The sequence below is a fragment of the Neopsephotus bourkii genome, unplaced genomic scaffold, assembly GCF_033783945.1.
Source record: "Neopsephotus bourkii isolate Nb327-2 ecotype Australia unplaced genomic scaffold, CSIRO-AGI_Nbou_v1 NB_942, whole genome shotgun sequence".
NCBI lineage: Eukaryota > Metazoa > Chordata > Aves > Psittaciformes > Psittacidae > Neopsephotus > Neopsephotus bourkii.
In genome coordinates this window covers 204,894-229,988 of record NW_026901436.1, presented here as the reverse complement: position 1 = coordinate 229,988, position 25,095 = coordinate 204,894, and the positions used below count along the sequence as shown (strand labels likewise).

The 25,095-nt window shown below is 38.7% G+C and overlaps 2 protein-coding genes across 54 annotated transcripts in view; both read left to right on the top strand.

Moving 5' to 3' along the window:
- Positions 1 to 23,825, top strand: part of CLASP2 (cytoplasmic linker associated protein 2) — a 124,281-nt gene extending 100,456 nt beyond the window's left edge. For 28 of the 50 annotated variants that reach the window (XM_061358473.1, XM_061358449.1, XM_061358447.1 and 25 more), the window contains 13 exons: positions 605 to 768; positions 2,107 to 2,185; positions 2,334 to 2,384; positions 6,613 to 6,756; positions 10,613 to 10,756; positions 11,193 to 11,299; positions 11,714 to 11,867; positions 12,669 to 12,885; positions 15,254 to 15,447; positions 16,222 to 16,350; positions 17,943 to 18,149; positions 19,233 to 19,349; positions 20,404 to 23,825. In XM_061358473.1, coding sequence (XP_061214457.1) covers positions 605 to 768; positions 2,107 to 2,185; positions 2,334 to 2,384; positions 6,613 to 6,756; positions 10,613 to 10,756; positions 11,193 to 11,299; positions 11,714 to 11,867; positions 12,669 to 12,885; positions 15,254 to 15,447; positions 16,222 to 16,350; positions 17,943 to 18,149; positions 19,233 to 19,349; positions 20,404 to 20,490 — 1,794 coding nt within the window. In that variant the 3' untranslated portion in view covers positions 20,491 to 23,825. The remainder of the gene's footprint in view (positions 1 to 604; positions 769 to 2,106; positions 2,186 to 2,333; positions 2,385 to 6,612; positions 6,757 to 10,612; positions 10,757 to 11,192; positions 11,300 to 11,713; positions 11,868 to 12,668; positions 12,886 to 15,253; positions 15,448 to 16,221; positions 16,351 to 17,942; positions 18,150 to 19,232; positions 19,350 to 20,403) is intronic. The other 22 variants (XM_061358487.1, XM_061358485.1, XM_061358465.1 and 19 more) reach the window with 3 other exon arrangements.
- UBP1 (upstream binding protein 1) overlaps positions 21,285 to 25,095 on the top strand; it is a 45,908-nt gene continuing 42,097 nt past the window's right edge. For all 4 annotated transcript variants that reach the window (XM_061358497.1, XM_061358494.1, XM_061358495.1 and 1 more), the window contains exon 1: positions 21,285 to 21,403. In XM_061358497.1, the coding sequence (XP_061214481.1) occupies positions 21,324 to 21,403 (80 nt within the window). In that variant the 5' untranslated portion in view covers positions 21,285 to 21,323. The remainder of the gene's footprint in view (positions 21,404 to 25,095) is intronic.

Genomic DNA, 25,095 nt, shown 5'->3' with positions numbered 1-25,095 from the left:
ATCCTGGCTTTTTTTCCCTACTCTGGTGAGCAGTTTTGTGCTTGGATACCTGGAGTAGCAGGAGAATCTTGTTCTGTTCCACAAATATTTTACATAAAGGAACTGGCTAGCTGTCCTGACTTTGCAGTATTTAGTAAGCCAGATATATACAATGATTATTTTGCTAAAGAATTATAGCTGCTTTTTTGGTTGTGGAGAGCAAGTGGTTTTGTGGTCTTCCAGGAATGTCAAATCAACTTAATGATAAAGCTCGGAAGGGTAAAAACTGAAGTTTTACTGAACAAACATTGAGGTTGCGCCAGCCATCACAGTAAGCATTTCTTTTCTTGACGAAACTGCATGGAATACCTAATGGGCAAACTTCTACAGAAGTGGGCTAACATTTCCAATGTACTCTCGTCTCAAAATCCAATGGGAAAGCAAGACAGATTTCTTTTCCTTTCCCTTTTATTTTCTTCCTTTTCCTGCTTGGCTGCAAAACACTGCCTTTCTCTGCCTCTGATTCCCTTACTGCTTTCTTCTTTGTCTGTAAGTTCAGCATACGTCAGTGTCATCTCCTCTTTCGCCCCATCCTACCCTCTTTGCATCTTCTTCTGCCTTTTAGGTGTTCAGTATGTTTTTGGAGACGCTGGTGGACTTCATCCAGGTCCATAAAGAAGATCTGCAGGACTGGTTGTTCGTGCTGCTGACACAGCTGCTGAAAAAGATGGGTGCTGATTTGCTTGGCTCTGTGCAAGCAAAAGTTCAGAAGGCACTCGATGTCACAAGGTAATGTGTTCTTAAATAAAGAATTAAAACAACCCCTAAACCAAATGCACTCTCACACTACTTTCAAGTTCTGGGGTGTTTTGGTTTTTGGGGGGGGTTGTGTGTGTGTGTGCTGTGAGATTCTTGGAGAAATGCAGAGCTAATGCAAGATGATGAAACTCCAGTAAATGTCACTGGTTAAGCAGTTTGGTTTCCTAAATGACTCTTTAGCTGAAAGGGTTTGAATCCTTACTGCTGAACAATTAATGTGATACTGCTTACCTGATTCCATATTGTGCAGCTGAGCCCCATATGTTTGTTGTCTTGCCTTGTCCTCAGTGATGTAATGCTTGTGTTTGGCCTTCTTTTTGATACAAAAGTGTTGTGCAATATTCGGCTCTCCATGTCAGCAGGCTTTGAAGGAATTACAGTAATAATGGATTTCCTTTCTGTCTTCAAGGACTGTAGTGATAGGACAAGGGCTTCTAACATAAACAGGGGAAGTTCAGTTTGGATATAAGGAAGAAGCTTTTTACTGTGAGGGTGCTGAGGCGCTGGCACAGGGTGCCCAAAGAAGTTGTGGCTGCCCCATTCCTGGCAGTGTTCACGGCCAGGTTGGACACAGGGGCTTGGAGCAACCTGCTCTAGTGGAAGGCGTCCCTGCCTATGGCAAGGGGTTGGAACCAGATGATCTTAAGGTCCCTTCCAACCCAAACCATTCTATGATTCCCTCCCTTCTCTCCAAACATTGTAAGTAGCCTGATTACAAAAGGATCTTAAGTGATTTTTCGGGACCATCTATGCTGCATAGCCAGTTTTATTTCCAAATGAAAGCTAGGTTTTAGAATTGGAAGGGCTCTGGGACCTCCTTCTCATCTTTTGTTCTCCGAAGTAGGGGACAGTAAGCTGTTTGGGCCTCTGCTATACCTGTTCACGTGATAGGTCTCCTGTGGAGTTCGGGGAAAGGTGTGGAGCATGTTGTGCGAGAGAGGGAATGGGATCTGCTGCAGCAGAGCCCATGAGGGTCATATGCAGCATGTGCTACGTGGGAGCATGGAGGCAGCCGAGGTGGATGAGGATAGTTCAGAGAAGTGAGCACGTTTAGCAGTGCTACTGCATGTTAATTTGAGGATGACACAGAATCAGAATACTACCATATTATTGTTATGTCATCCCTTATTATTTGCATTATATATTTAACTGTGTTTGGTTTGAAGCAGGGATTTCTTGCATTTTGTCCTTCACATGCCAGGTGAATGTTTCTGGAAGTCAGATACAATAAAAAATACCCACAAAACTGGCAGAATGTGTTTTTCTTTCAGAAGTACTAAAGCTTGATTTGATTTGTTTGCTTTACAGGGAATCTTTTCCAAATGACCTCCAATTCAGTATTTTGATGAGATTTACTGTTGACCAGACCCAAACACCTAGCCTGAAGGTAAGCATTTTCAGGCTTGCATTGCAGGCAAAAAACTCTTCACTGATAGACATTTGCTTGCCTTAATCTTTGAATTTGGACTGTGATTTTTGTGTTGTTAAAAAAGAAAGGTTTTCAATTAGTGGATTTTGTTTTTGTAAACTTTCAGACAGTCAAGCCAGCACTGCAGGACCAGCTTCGCTCTTTTTGGAGCTCCAAGGTTTTTGTCTGAATTATTGTCTTTATTCTTAACCCTATGTCAAGCTCTTACAGTGTTCCCAATAATTTTATTCGAATGCATTCATCTGCTGCTACTAACCTGTGCGAGAAACTCGAAGCATGCAGTTGTTCAGCCTTAAATATGACACTGGTATGAAAACGTTGGCTGCAAGGGAGAGCTAATAAACCCACAGAACAGTAAAAATGGGCAACAAAAGCGTGGCCGCCTAACATCGAGCTGGTTATGCAAACTCACTCTATCAAGTCTCTTCTAATTTTATGTTTGTGATTTCCCAATCCTGTTTTTCCTAGCTCATTTTTTTTGTTTGTTTTTCATATGTTCAGCCTGATAGGTCTTGAATGAATTGAAATTATTTAGATATTAATATGAACTGGAGTTCCTATATTAAAAATCAGCTGCCTTTGTGGTGCACTTCCTTTCCTGAAAGCGGTGTGTGGTTTTATAATTACACACATTTTTACATAAGAATCTCTAGCCTGGAGACCTGCCAGCATCACTGCAAATGAAAAACGTATTCTGTAGTACATTTACAGTGCCAAAGAGAGTCAATTTTAGGGTAAATGCATCAAATCCTAAGAAGATTTACAAGTGTTGTAAATGGGGAAATAACAAGCATATGATAACTGGCATTTTCTGCTCTATCCTGCACGAAATGTTTTTACACAGTTTGATACTGCACAAGAATATGACTTTTCCCAAGTTACGTTGAACTTAAAGTCACATGAATATGCCTTTTTTTATCTACAATACAGTAAAACTTAATTTTTAAGCTTTTGAGGACAGTTGATACGTTGACCACTGTTCGTGTGTTAAAAAGGGACTGCTGTCATTTACTGAAGACAGCAAATGAGGTAGTAAAAATCAGTTTGCTGTTTAAATAAATCCTTGGAACAGATTTGGTTTGGTTTTGTTTCACTTGGTTTTCCTCCTGATGAAGGTGAATTTGATGGTGGAGGTGTTCTTTCTTCCACGTAGTGGTACAACTGGTAAATACCTGTCAATCAGGTTTCAGAGTCTGAGAGTATAGATTTAAAATGAGATACGGACTCCTGCTAGGATGAGTTGGGGCTAAGTTCAGTCATATTTACTATGTGACCTAGAAGGGCTTTAAGAAATCTGAAATACTTAATGGGAAGAAAATGGGTAAGTGATTTCCAGTACTTAAAATGAATTTTGGGGACAGTAAATTGTGTAACTGTGTAAGCGAAGGTAATCTTTTATCAGAAGAAAGTGGTATCTGTCCCATGCTCCCATCTCTATGAGATAACTACAGCTTCAGGATCCAGACAGTGAAGTTACTGAATATCAGTTGCAGAGGTATCTATTTAATATCAGCGTCCTTTGATATTTTGTCTAAAAGCCATCCTCAGTGCACCCAGGTTGCTGACAGATTAATTGATAATCCTAGGGCTGCTCCATTGCTTGGAGTCTTCAGCTTTTGTTCTTGCTCTGATAAAGGCTTATTTTGTTGCAGAGTGTGCCTTTGGGCTAGATACTGTGACAGGAAAAAACAGAGAAAGGATTTTTGCCATCCTTAAAGGTCAGATACAAGAAAGGATGATAGATAAGAAATCGGCTCCATAGAAGGATTCCATTCCACAAATGACTTTTCCCTTTGTTTTTTACATGGTAGTAGTAAAAAACCATGGTTCTTTAGACTGCCATGGTCATTCTTACAAACACAGCTAAGTTCTGGACAGTAGAAGTCAAGTTACTAGGGTGGCTGCAGAGGTGGATTTGGATAGCTAGGACCAAACATAGGAAAGATACAACTCTACTAACCTAATCCATGATGGATGCAGCACAGTGTATTGTGCTCTATCCCTCTTCCTTTTCCTATACTGTTACGTGTAAGTGTGGAGAACTGCTGAAGCATCGTTACAGGTGCCAGATGCATGTATCTGTTTTGGTCAAATGTAATAGGGCACAGGAGTCAAATTTTCTGGATGGGATATAATCTATTCAGCTTATTTTTGCAGGTGCAGAACATGTGCTTCCCAAAGGATGGGGGTTGTCCTGAAATACCCTTCAAACCATCACTTTCATGTTTCTCACGTTGAATATCAAACGGTTCACACTTGGTGAGGGATTGATTCAAGCATTGTGAATCAAGTTCATTAGCGGCTTCTGAACCTTTTCTGTCCTTTGAGAATGCTGATTTGTTAACAAAGGCTTTTGCCACAGTTGATCAGATACTCAGTGGAAGAATCCCTGGAGCTGCTTTCACTGCAGTCAGAAATCTGCTCTCCCAAAGAGCTGAAATAGACTGTTGAAGAGGACTTAGATCCCTCTAACTACATCTAAAAGATGTAACTAGTCCTTAGTTACATCTTTTATTTCTAAATGTCAACTTTGTATATACTTACTGGAAAGAGTGACTACAATACATTGTAAGTAGATTTGTGGCTATTCTGGAGTTTACTTAGGGTGGGTTTTGTATCCGTAATGATCCTGTCTCGCTGTATTTGAAGTTAGGAAGATACTCCTTCCACAAGTTTTTCTTTCAAAAGCAATCAGTGAAACCCACTCTTACCCAAAGTTTGACAACTGTTTGGAATCTGTGTCACTATGAAAAGGTTTATGAATATGAACTCTCCATTCATCCTCCATTCAGTGCTCTTCTGTCTCTCCAGAACTTCCATCTCTCCAGAAGAGCATCCAGAAGAGATTTACTCTGTGGGAGTAGTTTAAACACTGAATAATACTGCCCTCAGAGTGCTCCTGAGTTTGTTCTCTGGGAGAAATGCCTCTGTGTGTTCTAAGGGTTACAGTTCTTAACAGTAATTTTTTTCAGGTGTGATATATAAATGTAAATCATGAGCAGTGAAACAGCGCTGTCATTTTACTTGGTAATCTAGAAATTGTAACTATGACTTTGTATCTGGAAAAGCGTGTGTCCTAAGGGCTTTTGCTGTGGAGATGGCTGGTGTTCTGGGGTTTTTTGGTTTGGTAAGATCTGACAAATAGTGTGGGTTTTCCTGCATTTCCTGATGCTGATCTGCATAAGATGAAAGCCTTCAGTTGCTGGTTGTTGTGTAACTTTGGAGGAGTCAAGCTTCAATAGCTGCTGTGAAACTGAAGCATTCATTATTGATCTACGTGTATCAGCTGTCCTTACTAATGTGTATGTCAGTGTATCTTGAGTTTTCAATAGCTTGCAAGTTCTCATGACCAAGGGAAATTACTAAATAGCTTTGCTCAGAACAGTTGTACAAGCCATGAACAATGAAAACACACCCAGAACTCTCTGGTTATGATGGACATAGGTGTCTCTATCCTGGTAGGTATTTCTGGTTCCCTGTAATTACTAGTGGAAATAAAAGCAGCTCATTCAAATAGGTGGCCTAAAGAGACATTAACTACTTCTGTTGGTGGATTGTGTGACAGACCTCAGGGGCAGCAGGAGCTGAGGAGATGAGTATTTAAGGGAGATACAGGTATTGCCCTTTGCCCAGAGCTTTGCAGTGGTGCAGTTTTGGAGAAGCTAGTGAGAGGCTGCAGCAAAACAGAGTGAGTGGAGTAGGAGAATGATGCTCAGATAAAAGAGGGAGTGAGGCAGATTTTCTGTCGTCCTGGTAAATTCATGACTGTCTTCCAAATATCATCAGGGGAAAAGTGTGCATGTGACCCCTCCTAAGTCTTCTATAGAAATTCTATTCCATACTTTTTTAGTGTTTAATGGGAAGATTCATGTGGCTTATCCCCAAGGATGGTGACTGCTCAGCTCTGGTGCTTGAGAAAAGAATTCTGAGCGTTAACTGCATAGTAGGAACTAACAGGAACTGATTATTTGTGCATCAGATGATGTTCATTTTTCATTTTAGTACTTGTAAAATGTTCTTAACAATTCTGAATGGTTCTTTAGAGTCTTGATGATTCTTAAATATTCTGAGTACTTTGCTTTTCTTCTTGTTAAATATAAGCTTCTGCATATGCAATGATCTGTGTATCTTTTAGTTGCTACCAGTGAAATCTCAGGTTTTATTAATATTTGAATTCCTGTAGAATAATTCCCTTCTTGAAATGTTATATCCATTTGTCAATTGATTTACGTGTAGAGTTTTATATCAGTGCTGAAAACATGTTTATTTTACATGGGGGGGGGCAAATAACCTTTATTTTAGGGGATGAACACTGCTCTGTGAGCACACTTGTTCTTGGCAGCCCACCGTTTTCATTGTCCACCTGACTCTCTCTCTCTTTGCAGGTCAAAGTTGCAATCCTTAAATACATAGAGACTCTGGCACAACAGATGGATCCGGGAGATTTTGTAAACTCAAGTGAAACTAGGTTAGCAGTGTCTCGAATCATCACCTGGACCACAGAACCTAAAAGCTCAGATGTTAGGAAGGTACGTTTGTTAATGCGTGCTTACAGTTGCGCTGCATTCCAAGTGTCTTGGCTCATTAGAGAAGCCAATATTTCTTTCCAAAACTAGCAAAGAAATTTCTTTAGAAACAAATATTTTTTCATAGAGAAAAGATGCTTTTATATCCTCAGCAAACACACCTGGGTTTTCTGTATAAAGTATTGGAAGTGGCAAAGGAAAACTTAGACAAAACTTGTACATGTAAGAGTTTAAATAAAAGCTTGAAATTAACACATCTTGAAACTCCATTAGAGTTGTATTTTTGTGTATGTTAAAAACTCTTTCATAATAGAAGGCATCAGTGTTTCAAGCACTTACCTGGTATTAAAATCACCTCAGTGGGTATTTCCTTTGCAGCTTTAACATTACTTCAGAGATCACCCTCTGATACTGACTGCATGTTCCTAACTGGGTTCAGTACCTGTTGGATTTTCTCAGCTCTTTAATGTTTAGTAAGGCCATATCAAAGGTTTATTCTTTCAATGTTGCAGTTCCAGTGCAAAACTCCTTTTTCCACATGATTGTTGTGCAGTGAAAATCAGTATTTGTGAGCTATAGACATATACCAGGCAGGGATATTGAATAATCATGGGAAATGTACTGATGCAGTCTTGGAAAGAGTTTATGAATAGTCCTTCCAGTTAGAGAATGCAAAAACCTTTGGGGTTGCTTTGCAGTTTGACAGAATGGAGTTCAGTGGTTCTGATATCCACCAGCCATTCTATTCTGTCTTAACTTCCATTACCAGCATGCTAACGCTTTTTGAGGCTAAATGAATATACTTATTTTATGGCTCACAAGTGCAAACATCTTTGACCAGAGTACTAACTCTTCTGTTTGTTTTTCTGTTCATTTCTGCAGTTTGAAGAGTTGAAGCAATTCATTTGGTTAGATTTCCTTTACTGTTTTCAATTAAGTTTTAGTTTTGGTATCTTTATCATTCCTGGAAACAGCACCAAAACTTCCTTTGTGTAGGAGGGGTGTTTTGTAGGAGAGAATAGAGAGAAAATAGTGGGAGCTGTCTCATGAAGTATGTAATGTGAATAGAACAAGAATCAAAATAGCTTCCACACCTTCATTATACCTGTAATATGTAATAAAAAACCCATAGGAGAGTTTATGTTGGAGGGAATGTTTCTGTCTTTCTCTTCTTATATAACTTTATGAGTATGAGCAAGCAGCAGTAGATTATATCCTATTGACTTTTCTTGCCTACTGCCATATTCTGGTGACGTATCTAAGACCATAAAACAGGCAGGGAATGAAGCAGGACTATCTTCTGAATCAGTGAAGTTTTAGTACTAAGGCACGTGGCAAGCAGTCTTATCTGATGGTTCATATCTCTAATAAGCATTTTTATGTCAGTAAGTAACTGAATCGTGGAAAGAATTGCTGGTGAGTTTAATCATCTGGAACATCTTAATTATATGAAGTTCTCTCATTTTATTTTTTCTTTCCATAACACAACTGTTAGAGGCAGCCTTCAATAACACTAGAAAATACAGTTTCACTGGTAAGGAGTCAGAAGAGTTATTCTGATGGTATAAAGCATTTTGTTCTCTTGACAGGCTTCAGAGCCTGCTATTACAGGCTTTATAATTCATTTATTTTAATAAGCTTACAATATTTAGTATGATTTCTTCAAATCAAAATGTTTTGCAAATGTATTTCTGTGTAATTGATGGGGTGGGTTTGTTTCAGTTTGGTTAGTGTCAAACATTTCCATTAGTCAGCATTGCGAAGAATCCTTTCTTACTTCAGACATCTGTAGTTGGGCAGTCAGTGCAGTTCAGTGAGATGGGGCTTCTTTCTGGAAGGTCAAACTCTGTGTTTCAGAATGTCCAATTCTAAAATTAGAATTTTTCTGGAAAGAATTGGAATCTTCTTGGAGTAGTTAAGAACAAACCAAACAAAATCTTTCGAATCCTCATTGCAGACTTTCAAGGATGTTTTCTGTATGACTGGACATAAATCTCAAGAGAGAGCTTATGCTGAGGAGAAGAAAATCCTCTAAATACTCTAAAATGCCTTTTCCTTTTTCTCTCCCGAGGAAGAGAGAGCGAAAATTGGTAATGGCAAAGTTGGAAACCTTTTGTGAGTCAATGCCAATTTAGAAAATTCAGGTTGAGCTTTGCTTTGGGCAGACTTGATGGTATCATGTGTCTTTCCGAACATGACCCTGGACTGTCTCTTATGTTATTTTATTGGCGGCTTAAATAGAGTGTTACGGAGCAGAGACATGGATAACGGGACAGGAAAAGCAAAGTGCTAATTCCCAAGCCTTTGCTGAGTTGCTGGATTTGTTTTGGTTTTGCTTGGTATTGATTACTGTTCAACGACTGACTGTAAGGATAGCAAGGAAGAGAAGAACATTAACGGCAGACTGTAGAGGGCATTCAGGGTGTTCACTCGAAGGGAAGGCTATCAGAGGGAGTAGGGAATTAAAATGAAAAGGAACAGCCAGTCACGAGCGTGCAAAGATAGTTCATGGCAGTCTAACGTTCTAGTATTCTTGCCATTAACACTGGGATGTGTGTTGGTATGTGGGCTCATACCTTGGCTTTCCACTTCTAATTAAAAAATGCTACAGTTCATTGCTCTTGAAGCAAAATAAGGGGAAATAAATGTCTTAGAAGAATTTTCTAAACTACTTGCTTGAAGTATATTGCTGCTTGAGCAAGCGGCCTGTCATTCTGTCTAGCGTGAGGCACTGGTTCTTTCCAGTGCATGGCAAAGCTTGGGGGGGAGCTGTGTAAACTAGACAGAGTAGGTTAATCTTAGAGTTTTGTACTATAGAGAAACTATTAAACAGTCCTGCAGAACTTAATCTCTAGCCCTTCATTGCTTGTGTTTAGCTGCTGTGTTGCCAGGTTTGTTAGGCTATTCAGTGAATATTCATCAAAATGTACAAACATTACTAAGTTAGGCAGTCAACATCTCTTTGCTAGAGAGAACCCAACCATTGTGTCACTTACTGTGTTGCTTTGTCAGTAAGGAGCTCTGGTGGTTTTGATTCAGATTTAAAAGGAAATAAATAGTAAACCATGCTGTAGGATGAGGGTGACATTAAAGAGGAACTTTAAAACTGAGGATGTGGGAGGTGACATCCAGTAGACTACAAGCTCCAATACTTAGCAGTTTTCATCTTTGGACTATGTAGTCAGCTAAATTATTCCTGATGATGTTTGCTTATCTTTTAACAAGAGAAAGGAATTGGGGCAGGGAGGAGGGGAAGGTTCATTAACTGGTTTAGCTGTAGGATTAGTTATAAAGAACATCAAGTGCTACGATCACAACTCAGAATCGAGACTGTCTCATTCCAAATTAAGGGATCTGTTTGTGGGTGGGTTTTTGTTGTTGTCTCCTCTTCTAATTTCTAAAATGACAACTTTTCCTTTTCAAGCCAGTGTGTTGATTACCCATCATCTGTAATTACCATTTGCAGAACTCAGGAAAAGGCATTGCAGGCTTGTTCCTGCCTAGTGTGTGCCATTATCCTCTTCAAATTTATTCAATTTGCTAAACCCTTTAAAAAGCCATTTTGGGGAATTCTTTTAGTACTTTTCTTAGCAAGTGGGGATCTAGGGCTGGGGGGTTGTGGAGCACATTTCTGAAACACTGCTTGCCAAAATGATTGTGCAAGCTTGTTGGTGCCTGGATTTATCAATATCTGAACTTCCAGTTTACCAGCAAATGGGAGTTGCTTTTCGCATCTGTTGGCATCTTGGATCAAGACTTAAGTCATGTTTTATGATTACCATTCACTATATCATCTCTTGCTGATAAAATTACTTTAGAAACCGAAACTGATGTCTTCATATGTGTTTTCTTCTTCTAGGCTGCACAGTCAGTGCTGATTTCTCTTTTTGAACTCAACACTCCAGAGTTTACAATGCTGTTGGGTGCTTTACCAAAAACATTTCAGGATGGAGCCACAAAGCTTCTCCATAATCATCTCCGGAATACAGGCAACAGTGGTCAGGTATCGACAGCTCTCTTCTCTCTGAAGTTACTGGTGTTTTGGACGTAAGTCCATTTCAGTAGAGTTACTGGTAAGACCAAGAAGGTTTGGTAGAGGAGAAGGAGCAAACCAAACCCTTCTAACATGAAGCCTGTCTTAGTAGCAGATATCACTCTTTATGGAATGCCTTTTTCCTCCAGAGAATGATACTTTCTAAGTCTATGTTGCTTCCAAGTGACTTTCAGTAAGTTTGAATGTGCTTTTTAAGAATAGTTTACCTTTTACTTTATTCATCTCTAAGTTATACCTGATTGAGGTAACTAGTAATTGGTCAGCCAATCCAAGAAATTAAATAGAAGCTCTTTAAATATTTCTGGGCACTAGCAGACAAACACAGTAAGTTAAAAGGACAGCTGAAGTACCACTGGAGTATCTTTTCTTACCTCTTCCCTTCCAGGGATCAATGGGAAGTCCTTTAACAAGACCTACTCCACGCTCCCCAGCAAGTTGGTCAAGTCCTCTCACATCCCCAACCAATACATCGCAGAACACCTTGTCACCAAGGTAATGTTGCCTTGTGGTGCTTTTAGCAATAAGCCAACTGTCAGAAGGGTTGGGTTGTGTTGGCCCTCTTGGGAACTTTTAGAGAGAATGGTGTAAAATCCCAGTTATTTCGTATTCACAAGAGGAAAACAGAGCAGAAGTTATTTGTTTTTTTCAGGCAGATGCTGCTGCATAATGTATCCCTTTGCTAGCTACTTCCAGTGCTTTCTCTAGTGTCAGTACACTTGCTAAGATGTATCATAACGTGGTTTTATTATGTGAAGAACCAGATCTCTTCCTTAATGTGTTTCAAGAAAAATAATGAATTTATTAGTATTTCCTGAGTCTCTGTAGTTCCATGCTAATGTTACTCAAAAATATGGGCTCACAAAATCAATCCATTTTAATTCCTCTGTCCTTCTCGATGGCGCACAGTGCATTTGATTATGACACTGAAAACATGAATTCTGAAGATATTTACAGCTCTCTTCGTGGAGTCACTGAAGCCATTCAGAATTTCAGCTTCCGTAGTCAGGAAGATATGAATGAGCCTGTAAAAAGGGATTCCAAAAAAGACGACGGTGACTCGGTGAGTATGTAAACTCATCTTGGTGCCAGCAAAGCAGGCCAATGACTGAGCTGTTAGAAATGGTGAAGCATCCTTTTCAGTAGGTTTGTATGTTACAACTTCTGAAATGGAACATTTCTCCTCAGTTACACAGTATCACAGTATCACAGTATGTTAGAGATTGGAAGGGACCTCAAAAGATCATCTAGTCCAATCCCCCTGCCGGAGCAGGAACACCTAGATAAGTTCTAGTTACTTCAGAACTTTAGACAAGTGTGTTCCTTGTCTTGAGCCACATTTTGGAAACCTAAATGCTAATTCTAAGTAGCACCAGCTCTTCATCTACTTAAAATGTTAGCCATTTAAAAATCCATCATCTTGCAAAACAGCTGCATTTCAGGTTCTGGGAGGTCTGCACCTTAATGTGTAGTTTTCCAGACTTTATTCTGTAGAGACTGTGTGGGTGTTCCAGTGCTATGTGCAGTGTTTTATACTTCCTTTTCTATGGATTTCAGCTTTCAGATTTGTTGAGCTTGTGAAATATGGATGTGCTTAAACATCTTCTCAGTTACTTGGCATCAGACTTCTGAAATAAAATACTGACAGCTGCTGCTAGTTCATGAATTCTTTTGCTCTGTGTGAACTTTCCTGGTTTTGAAGGAAAGCAGAGTTTAGGGAACTGTTATGAAGGCTTCTGTTTGAAGGCTAATTTGAAATAAACTTGTAAACCAGTTTTTGCCGCGTAGATGAATTAGTCATGTCATTAACTGAAATGTGTGAGCGTGGTTTTCATATGCTGCTATGGTACTTCTTTCCCTGCAGATTTGCAGTGCTTCAGGAATAGCAGGAGGTGGTGTGAGTGACACCGGCCGAACAGCTCTGGATAACAAAACCTCCTTACTCAACACGATGCCTCCCCACTCCTCCCCACGCTCACGAGAGTATAACCCATACAATTACTCGGATGGTATCAGTTCATTTAATAAATCTGCTTTGAAAGAAGCCATGTTTGATGATGATGCAGAGCAGTTTCCTGATGGTGAGCTTCAGACTGCATTCTGTGCTAGAATAGAAAGAAAATGGTGAGGTTTTCCATCCCTGAGTTCAGTTTGTGAATTTATGATTAGCAATAGATGTATCACTGGATCTGCTGCTTTGAGAGGTTTTTACAAACACTGCATTCCAAATTAGTTTGTTAGTAATCCTTTTGAGTGACATTGTTGCATTGCCAGGTATTTGTAGAGATTAAGGATAGAAATGAGATAAGTACTGAACTGTATTGTATACTTCTGGTAGCACATCCTGTAGCAGTATTGCCAATATAAATTTACTTATCTGATTGCTTTATGACGGAAATTAAAAGGCGGGGGGAGGCAAGGGAAGAGTTACAGTAAGGAAGTAAAACTGGATCAAACCAGTTTGGGAACTAGGGGAAAGATGAAGAATTTTGTTAGTAATATATTTGTATTTGAAACATGGCATTGGCATTTTTTATTGACCAAACATTGTTTGAGAGAACCACCACAAAACAAAGCAGCTTGTACCAGGGAAGGTGGTTCATTCAGCCCATGTGAATCTCAGAGCTCAGGCTGCTGGTTTATAGGCTTCTAAAGCTACTTTTTAATACTTCTCAGTATATCTTTTGATAAGTCTTTTATCTCTAAATGTTGGGAAGGTTCCAAAGTATTGCTGCTACCACTGTTCCTTTGAAACGTAGTAGGTGCTGTTCATAATCTGGTGCTTCTTGTTGTTGATATTGCGTATTCAGTTCGAGATGATAATCAGGTTTTAGGGGAAGAAATTTCTTAATAGTAAGGGACAAATGAATTTTCCTCCTTCTGATGGTTTTAGCTCTGTCATTCAGCAAAGATGTGTTAAACTGTTGAAGAACAAAGCTGCTTTCTGACATGGTGGTTTATTCAGCTACTTCCTAAGTTGGCTTTAAGTTTACATTAAACTAAAACCAAATCCAAGTCAGGTGCATGTCTCTGTTTTCTGTTCAGTGAAGAGGCATGTGGCCAGTCATTCTCTTCTGAAAAAGACTGAGGGGAAAGCAAAGCTTTGCAAATCATGTCATGCAAATAGCAGTCATTAAATACCTTTGCCATCTATATAGAGAGCCAGTTCATGATCGAGATTTTGCATTGCAGGGACCCTGTTTTACATGGGAAGCCTCTTTATACCTTCCAACAGCATATTTCTGGATGTTGCATTAAACCCAATGTGATCTGTGCTGCACCAACATGTCCTGGCTTTGCAAAAACTCATGCCTGGCTGGAGTGAAGCATCCCCATCCCGGATCAGTTTGTCCTTCTGGGAGCAGTAGTTCAAAGAGCTCTGCTCTTTAATGCAACTTAACAAAATACTTGCATTCATTCCTGTGCTCACCTTGAGGATTTAGTTATACCACATGCATTCAGTCATTTGCATTTGTTACTTTTAGAATTTCATCAATAAGGGGGAGTGGTTTTATAATTTTTATATGACTGGATAAATTTGTTATGGAAAATGTATTTCATGTGTTAATTATTAGGATAATTTCAGGAAAGAGGTAATGCAGGAACATTTACATTTTATGCCAATACTTTGAACCTTTTCCATAAACAATACGTATTTGTTAACTTATTCAAAAGTCTCAGTGCAGAGATGGAAGCTACATGCTTTTCTTCTTAAAGGCTACATCCCTTCCAATGCTAACCACTCTATGACTCTGTGGGTCTTGATGGTGGAATGAAGGCAGCAACTTCATACTTCATTTCATGAAGACCAGTTTTAAGGTTTTTGACTGCTTGCAGATCTCTTCAGTGTTCACAAATGAAGGGTGTGTTACTGATGCATTTTTCCATTACTATGGAATTCTCCCTAATCAAAACTAAAAATCAGGCCATCTCCTAATGACTGCTGTTGGGAATCTCTGTGGGACTCATGGCCTTGGTTTGCTTCCATTTCAGCCGTTATGTACCAAGCACCATTTTTGTGTTTTTTTTCCCTGATGTGGAACCGTGGCTTCCAACAGTCTGAGCAATTCTGTGATGCCAACAGAGGAAAGACAGATTAATCATCTTGGATGAGTCATATGGGAAAGGTGGCACATTCTGTATAGACCAGGTTTAAGAGGATGTAGAGTACTTACCGCTTGTGGGTGTTGCAAGCATAAGAACTCTTGCAGTAAACTAGTTTACAAGGGTTTTTGTAATATCAATGTAAGGGATTTTTTGTCATTATAAGCTTGTTCAGCACTGAAAACAGAGTTGCCAAATTGCACTTCTGCAGACAAATTTGGGGGGAGAAAAAATATGTTAGGAAGCCAGATAGCCATCCTAGACAGTATCCTTCAGTTGCACAGAAGGCACTAACACTAAACTGCAATGACTGGAGAACTGTGTTTGTGTGCTCCTTTTTGGCAGAGCCTCCTATGGACCATTCTGACCTGGTTGCAGAGTTACTGAAAGAGTTATCAAACCATAACGAGAGGGTTGAGGAAAGAAAAGCTGCCCTGTACGAGCTCATGAAGTTAACTCAGGAAGAGTCTTTTGGTGTTTGGGATGAGCACTTCAAAACAATTCTACTTCTGCTGCTTGAAACACTTGGAGATAAGGAGGTAAATTCAGATTAATCCAGTTATGAATGTTTACAGAGCACATGGTTTACTCTCAGTATCTTTGAATTTTGTATGGGTTGTCAGAAAGGCACAAATTCCAGTTAGTCTTGAAAAGCAAACAACTCTGGAAGTATAAATGTCCTGAAGTCTGAATGTCCTGATGGTGGAAAGGGCATCAGTAACACTCACCTTCTCAAGTGTTCTTGCTTGTCCATTCCCATATAATAGAGTAAATGAAACATTTTTCACTGAGATTCAAAACTTCTCTGTTAATAGCCCCTGGTGGAGTCTAGAATACCACAACAGCACGTGTAGCAAAACAGTTAAAAATGTATTGCTAAAATACAGTAATGCTCATTGTGAAGAGACCAAGTTCTACATAACTGGATCAAAAAGCCACCAATACCTGGCATTGACTAAAGTAAAAAGGCATGTTAAAAAAAATGTATTTGTATGATGTGATGCTGTAGATTCTGTCAGTACTTGTGAATGGTTAAATTGTTTGCAACTTACCTTCTGGGTAGCATAGCTTACTCCGTTAGGTAGCAACGTTTTTATGATGTGCCACCTCCATTATCTGCCAAAAGAGAGATCCAGAAGAGTGAGAAACTTAAAGATCGTTTTCCTAGCTTGATTTGTTGACATTGGGTTCATATTATCTATATGCATAATGCATAATCTGATATTTTTCCATTATGGAAAGCTCAGCTTCTGGATAAATGTTAAACCATACGTCTGTTTAAAGATACCTAACTCATTTATTTTGGTATTTAGCATGCAATTAGAGCTCTGGCATTGAAAGTTCTAAGAGAAATTCTAAGAAACCAGCCAGCAAGGTTTAAGAATTATGCAGAGCTCACCATCATGAAGACGTTAGAAGCACATAAGGATCCTCATAAGGAGGTGAGTAATCAGTTACTCTATTCGATAATGACAAATTACTACTAAATGAAACAGCTGCCCAGAAAGTGTTTTGAGAAATTAGCCAGATCTCACTGAGGAAGTAATTTGGGTAATAATCAAGCATTCCGCTGTTAACAGAGGTATGGAAGAAGTAAGAGAACTGCTGTTTTATAAGCTCTTAAATGCTTAATATCAGCCCTAATACCCATTGTTTCGGGTGCTGTAACCAATGATGTGTCATTATAGCTCTTCAAGGAGTAACTGAAGGGAGTTTTTTCCTCATATGACATCTTAAGCCATATATAGGTGTCCTGGAGCTCTGCAAGCTTTTGGATTTCATTAAGGTTCATGGTTTAGAGATGGGATTGAACATGGTAAGGAATTGTTAACCCTTTCCGTTTTTAGGCAGCTTTGCAGCATTTGAGATCATGACTTTGAGTTTTGTTAGGGTACACACTGGAGTGTATCAAAGGGAGGAGTTGGCTGTGGCCAAGAATAGTGAGAGGATTCAGAAGTAAAAGGATAACTGTAATCTTGCTCAGAAATCTTTGTGATGCGTGCATACACAATAAAGGATAATGCTTGTAGATACAAGAAGCATTAGTACAGTACCCACCCCAGTGTGCAGCAGTTCCTGTCAGTATCACTGATGCTATGGAAAGAATTCAGGTATGTTACCAGATGGTCGCATCTTCTGCTGCCATCCCCACTTACTGTGTATTGAACTTATGTGGAGTACTAAGTTTTGAAGTTTAACTGCAGTGCCTCCCATACCAATGACTTCTGTCACTCATCTGAAACTCATTTTTCCCTGCACCCTCTTGATCTGTTTCATTTACTATATCTATGACACTGAATTGTCCTTCTCTGTCCTTCTCTGTTACTGTGCTTTTTCCCTCTCTTGCTTTCATGTATACAAAGAGAGTGAAAGGACAATAAGGGAGAGAAATCATTATGGAGGGGTTTCTACATCACTGACTTTGTACAGTGGTTGACTCACTAAAATGGCAGATGCCATAGCTGCTCTAATAGGAAGATCAGATGTTAATTTACTCTGTTGTGCCCACATTGTATCCCAAGATTCTGTACCTGTTACCTTCCTATCTAATTACTCTTGTTCTGCTTGTTCCGCATATTCTTTAGGCTTAAAGCACTGTCTCATCATAGCTTCTTTCAAATTTAGAGGGGAAAAACACCATCTAGCTTGACTTGAAGTAGCAATCCAGGCACGTCATTAAATACGTTTTTGAGATGAATGTGAAAACATGTCGCCAGATTTACAGAGGTGATGGTATTTCAGTGTGTAGTTGCAGAATAGAGACATTTCAGATGCAGTTCAACAAGCAGGTTTGCAAAGCTAACACACACATTGCCGAGGACATAGATTAGCCCCAGAATACTGGCAAGAGTCCTGGTTTTAGGAAAGTATATCCAGGAGTTGGAGTCTTGATTCAAAAAGGGTTCTTAATTCCCATATTTCTACAATACTGTAGGAAATGCTTGTGCTCAGAACCATTACTGACAGATAACAGACCATAGTAACAGTCTCTTGTATGTAATTTTTCCATGTCTTTTACTTATTCTTTCAATAGGTGGTGAGATCTGCTGAAGAAGCTGCTTCCATGCTGGCCACTTCCATTAGCCCAGATCAGTGCATCAAAGTTCTCTGTCCGATTATCCAAACTGCAGATTACCCCATTAATCTGGCTGCAATCAAAATGCAGACTAAAGTTATAGAAAGAGTATCTAAAGAAACCCTTACTCAGCTTTTACCAGAGATTGTGCCAGGTCTAATACAGGTAAGGAGAGAAGAAGCACTGTAGGTATATATAAGAATTGCAAAGACAATATAATTTGGTTCTCATGAAGGAGTTTGTCTGATAGCTGATGGCTGCTTTGATGCAAAACAACTCAGATAGTGGGAACAAACTCTTGATTGGCAGGTAGTTAAATCACAGCTGTAGTTACGACTCAAAGGAAATCTTGGTAGGCTATAAAGTACTGATTATAGGTAAGCTTGGCAGATACTTTTAGTTACAAGATAGGGCTTTTTGTCAATTGTATCTTTTCCAAGTTGGAATCAATTGGTCTGAGGTTGCCTGTGTTGTATCATGTATAATTGTAGGCTTTTATCAGTTACGGTTTTGGGGAGGTAAGAAGAAAGAAGCAATTGATTGGGGAAAGTTTAATAAAATCAGAAGGCTATCACACCTTTCTCTGTCTTTAAATTCATTCCTACCTTATCAAGGGCCAAGATACATTAATTTGCATGGGATGGATACAGGGAGCTTGACAGCTGCATTCTGCAGATTTCTGTCTTTAATGGTCTGATCTGATCATACATCTGCAGGAAGGGAGAAGCAGGGAAGGGACCCTCTGTGAAGGGGCTGTGAGACAGCCAGCCAGGCATATGGGGCACTGACAAAGGGGCAAAGAAACAAAAATCATTAAGGAGGGAGATGGGTGTTAACAAGAGAATCTTTACCTGTTAAGACAATACCTCTTTCAGAGTAAGGAGGCCCTAAACTGAGTGGTCTTCTGCTTTAAGTAAATAACTGTACAATCTAGAACAATTTCTCTTATGTACTCCCCTATTGCCTGACAGCAGCTCTGTTTTCAGAGTAACTTATGAACAGGATTGTGTGGGGTTTGATTTCAGTCTGGAAAATGATTATCAATGGTGATTAATAATCAGCCTGCTTTGTTAAGTGCACACTCTGAATTTGCATGTTGGATTTTATGCTGGAATGCTTCACTGGGCTATGCAAGCATTAATTTACTGTAGACATCAATGTATTTATCACAGTAAATAAGTAAATAGCTTTCTGAGGCTTTTAATCATTAACTGATAGGGTATTAACATTAATTTTATTGCTTTCTAGGGTTATGATAATTCAGAGAGCAGCGTTCGTAAGGCATGTGTTTTCTGCCTTGTAGCCATTCATGCAGTCATTGGCGATGAACTAAAACCACATCTCAGTCAACTCACTGGCAGTAAAGTAAGTACAAGATACCATTTAGAGAAATCTTGGGTCATAATTCCATGTATGCAGTTGCATTTTAGTTGCAGTTGCCAGGAAGTTTCATAAAAGTATATACTTGAATGTATAGCAGGGCTACAGAGACCTTCGGAGGGTGACTATAAATCTGTCATAAAATGTTCAAAACTGGAAATCCATAGATCTTCTTGCAAGTTACAAACCTCAGCATTAAGATAAATACTAAATTATGTTTCTTACTGCTGTTTAATGGGTTTAGTTACTGGGTATATCACTGGTAGTAGTAATAGTGGCTGTACTCAGCATGGCTTTTCTTACCAGTACTTCTTGCCTTATTTTTCATGCAAGTTCTGATTTGAAAGCAATAAATATAATACATAGATTTTTTTACATCAGAGATTTTATTTATTCTTCCTTCTTGTTGTTTTGTTTCCATCAGTCCTTTCAGTACCTATAATTTGAAAATAATAATAATAATTGTGGGGTTTTTTGGTTCAGGATTTTATGATTTTATTGATATCTCTTACATGCAGTTTTTGCATGCAAACAGCTATATATTAATTGTGAATCTCTTTGTCTTTGGGAATAAAACAGGGCAATTTATTTTGTATGTCTGTGAAGAAGACAGTGTTATCTTAAATACTCTCTGGCAGTGATTGTGTTGAATGTTGATTCTAGACAGTATTGGAAGCTATAGTAAGTACCTGTATCAACAACTTCAGTTAGAGCCCCCAAACCTCAACACAGGAGAAAAATAAGCCCAAACCTACCTAACTTAGAATGGCATTGTAACCTGAGGGAAATATTCCATCTCTCTTAATCCAGTTACCTTAGATTGTTCCCTTCTTTACATCCTTAAAGAACCTTGAGCAGTTTGTCCTGGTACACATTCTGCTGTTTATTGTTTTCATTGACAAGTATGTTACCTTTGAATCAACTGTGTTTTGCTTTTGGGGAAAAGAAGGTGTTTTAATGTGTCCTTTGTTGTACCATCCCTGCAGTCTGTACAGTTCACACATACTAAACAAAGTGAATTTCTGACTTAAATCCACAGATGAAATTATTGAACCTTTACATCAAACGTGCACAGACAGGCTCTGGACCAGGGGATGCCACTGCAGATATGGCTGGACAAAGCTAATGAAGCTGACAAGAGTCACCCAGGTCTCCTAAAGCAAGGGCACGGCCCTCTGCCGTGAAAGGAAAATTCTTGCATACAACTTCTGGAACTTTTTTCTTGGGGCTTTTTTTTTCTTTTTTTTTTTTTTTTTTTCTTTTTTTCTTTTTTTTTTTTCTTCCTTTTTTTTTTTTTTATTTAACCCACGGCTGCCCTCAGCCTGCATGTGACTGTTGCAATAGAATTACTCCAGATCCAAGGAAAAACAGTATTAACATCACTTGATCAAAGCAGAATAAAATCTAACATTATCTAATCCATCAGCTATCCTGTTCACAACCCTCCGTGTCTTCCCATTAACTTTTGCCAGTGTTACTGTATGAAAAAAAGATTTTTTTTTAATGCTAATTAAAAAGTATGCTTTAAGCTTCAGAAGTTCAACTCTAAATTCTGTTGCTTTTATTCAGCTGCAGATAACATTACTTTTTTATTGCTATTTTGAGTATCATGTCCTTCACTAGAAACAAGAAGTGATGTGAAACAAGGCTGAACTAGTCTGAACTGCAGTGAGACTCGTTCGCTGTGGTGGTGGTTCATCATTATCTACAGCTTGTTTGGGGTATTCTGGAGATTGAGAAATATGCCTATAAAAAAAAAGCTGGATTGATCCAGTTCTGTAAAAGTGATATTGTTCATTGGTTGTATGTTTGTTGCATAAATAAGAATTTAGTGTGCACAGCCCAGGACTGGTACAACCAGTACCTCTTCCTGTGGGAGACAGCCCTTTCAGGGTAGCATTGCTGACCTGGTGATAGTGTGGCAGTCTGCTTTGTTGCAGCAGAGTTAATGGTCACTTGATGGACGTGAACCATCCTTGTCACCTTTCGTTCTTCAAGCAGGATGCTTCAGAATGGAGTGCTCTGCCCAAGCATGCTCAGTATGTATTTATCTTTATCACTAGAATGTTTCCTCTCAACCTAATTGCTGGAACAAGTAGTCTTGTATTGTAACTCACATGGGATTTTACGACAACAGTGCAGAAAACTATTTATTCGTTACCTTCCTAAAAGCACCAAGATTTTCTGCATTGAATTTAAAGGTGAGGGAGGGAGGGGAATAGTCACAACTGCTATGGACCTTGCCACCTTTTAATTAAAGATAAAAGTATATATATTTTGGATGAGTTGGGAAAGCTGCACCAAATTATTTGCATGGTTTTCTTGAATAGCATCCTCAAGACCCATCTGGATTAAGGTGTGGAAATGTTTCCAGGGTTTGTTTTTCCATTTTTGAAAAAGAGTTAGTTTATTGTGAATAATGGTTCTTTGTATTTATGAAATTGATAATGGAAAGAGAACAAAGATCAAGTAAATGTGTCCCTAAATGTTGTCTTTTTTCTTTTTTTCCTTTTTCTTTGTTTTCTGGTTTGTTTTTTTTTTTGTCTTGGACATAAGCAGCAAGCTGATAACTGAGAATTGGGGTGAAACTGCCCTTCCCAGGAATGGGGGAACCTTATTTTTCCCTGATTTCTTTTCCCTGTGACTGTGATGATGTCTAGTTGTAGGAACTGTATCCTGATAAGAGAGAAAATAGCAGTGCCAAGGACGATGATCTGTGCTAGGCTAAAATTCTCTCTACCTCTTCAGGGTGACTAATTTTTGACCGAGCTGCTGCATATAGCACCCAGTGGGAGAACTATCTACAGAAAAATCTTTATTTTCTTTTTTTTTTCCCCCCAAATTATCACTTTATGTGTATTCAAAACTATTCTTCAGCATTGCAGCCAAATACCATAAGAAACTCCTTATACACTTTACTTGCTAGGAACTGAAAAGCAAAAGTGAGTAAGAGATGCTTGTAATTACATGAAAGGTTGTTTTCACTTTAGTTTGAAGTGAATGCACTAGAAAGAGGTAAGATGTGGTTGTTAAAGAAGCAATGCCATTGCAGAGATTTATCTGGAGGAAAAGTTGTAGAAATATATGTAAAGACATAAAACCAAGATTGTCCTAACTCGCCACTCGCCCTTTTTAGCAGCTACATCAAGAAAATACTATCTCCTCTTTCTTTCCTTTGTACGTGTAACATCCTTGTTGTTTTCTACTGTTTAATTACATTGTGTATTTATAGTTCTATGCTTACCATTGTGCATATACTGGCAATAAAATGTACATAACATTACTTAAAAAATTAGCAATGTATACATTCTGGTTTTCTGTTTTATTTGATCACATTCTAGAAGAAAAATTATAAATGTGGTTGATACAGCATTTGTTAAAAAAGAAATCTATCTTCATGTTTTGTGTGTGCAAATGATGTTTCTTTATATACTCCTGTTACTGAATCTGACGTGGCATTTGAGCACATGCTGTGAATTAGAGGTATGCTAGCCAGAAATGGATTTTGGAAATCGAATAGAGTCTGTATGAACACCTAGTTCCTTCACAGAGGCAGGTGTCTTGTTTCCTGCTTCAGTTATTTGTACATTATCCATTGTTTGCATTTTCTTTTTTCCAATATTTAACAAGTATTTGTCAGTCTGCAATCTTGTCATTTACATTTTGGTTTCACAGAAGGTCACTTTAAAACAATGGCACAAATTCTAAGCTTAATAGTCCCGTATGTTATTCCTGCTTTTTCTACAGGTAGTATTTATTTTGAGAGGATGATTTGAAGATGACTGCTGTTTGTCATCTTTTTGAAGATGCTATTTCATACTGAAAGTTACTGAAATGTGCACTCTGTATTCTGGATGAGCCTAATTTTTTAACGTGTGAGCAAAAGTTGGTAAGAAAGAAATGGGTTTTAGCCCTGGTATGACTGAAAAACTTTGCTCCAGGTTGGGGGGAGGGAGATACACAAAGTTTGTCCATCAGTTTTGCTTCTAAGCCATCTTCAAATGTTGTAAGCGTGGATATCCCATGTATTAAAAATCTAAATGCAGTACATTTACATGAATACTTTACTTACAGTGTGACTAGTTCTGTTTCCAGCAAGGAGGGGCTGCTCTAGTGGATAGAATCTGTCTGTGCCACATGGATCAGAATGTAAGAATTTGCAACAAAATTATTTCCACTGCAGCCTGTGCCCAGATCCCCTGCATTGCTTTTTGCCTTCATTTCCAATATTACCAATAGACATTGGCTAGTTAAATTCAAGCACTGATTAGTCATGCCTTATGTTCCTGCTGGAGGTGGTTTCTCTAATGGATTAGCATAAAGATCCAGGAAAAATCAGGACCATTACAAGCTGCTGTTCTTTCAGGAGTTTATGTTCTTTCTAATATTCTGTAAAGAGAGAGGTCATTGTAATCATTTGAATACTGAAATGTAATTCGTAAAGTTTGGGTTTGGGCTTAAGAGGAAGAAGGAAAGCAAGCTACATGCAGAGTCAGGCCAGGAAATGCATATCCTGTACGTGTTGAACTTGGATGTCATTTGCTTTAAGAAATTGAGTTAACGTGTTCAGCTGGCATCTTGGCAGTGGGGTTGGGATAGTAAATGTAAATTGCAAGGAGAGCTGGTCATGTAAATTCTGAGTTGGGTTCCTTGTATGCTTTTGAAGATAAAGGCTGGAACAGATTGAGTTGTGTTTATTATTTGTGGTGCGAGTCCCAGAGCAAAATGAACAAACACTTGCAACCTGGAACACTCACATGTTCTTAGTAATTCCTATGAGTGCTTAAACTTTGGAGTAAATTCACAAACACACCTATGTGAAAAGCCTATTGAGAACGCAGGCCCCAACCGCTCACAGTGCAATTCTCAGCAGATGAATTCAAATGCTCATTATGACATTGTTCCTCTGGAAACAATCTTAAAGGAGAAAATTATCTCCAAGAATAAATCTGTTGAATTAGGTTACAGTTGCTCCCTACAGTGCAGAATGGTGAGAAGGGTTGAGCTGGTTGTGGTAACTCCACTGTGTCAGGTTGGGACTTTGCAAACACACAACACAATAAACATAAATATGATGGGATAAACAGGCAGCTTGGGAGCCAGGATTAGCTGGAGAAAGAAAACCCCAGTTTTCTCCCAGTTAAACCAGTAAACTGGGGAGTTTTACAGCTGCAGCCTACTTCCAGGTAAAATAAATGACAGTGTGTTAAAACACAAGGCTTTTCAGTAATGTGAGAAGTTTGAGAAACTTAACTGTGTTAGTCAAGTGAAAGAAGTCAAACCTCACTGCTTTTCTGTACTGTGTATATGTTTGTCTATTCCAGCATATTTTAAGACCAGAGTGTTCCCAAGCTGTGTGCCTTGGATTATCCCACTCAAAGAAGTTTCTTAATTTCCTGATAGGATTTTAGGATAAATAAGTGCATTTACTGAGAATTTCCCTACTGAGGAAGGTTTGTGAACAGGTAATTTCTGCTGGGACAGGACTGCAACTATGTCTGTACATTGCTGTTTAACAGGAACTTTTGCAAACCTTGAAACAGTATTTCACAAGCTGTTTTTAATACCGTATGATTTCTATCAGATACGGAAGTTCTATAACTAGATGTATTTTAGGTAGATGTAATTGATGCTAATGAAGCATGGTTTGAGGGAGTAAGATTGGAAAAAAATGGATAGCAGTGAGAGATGGAAAATATTTATTCAGTGGAAAAAGCAACATACCTGCATA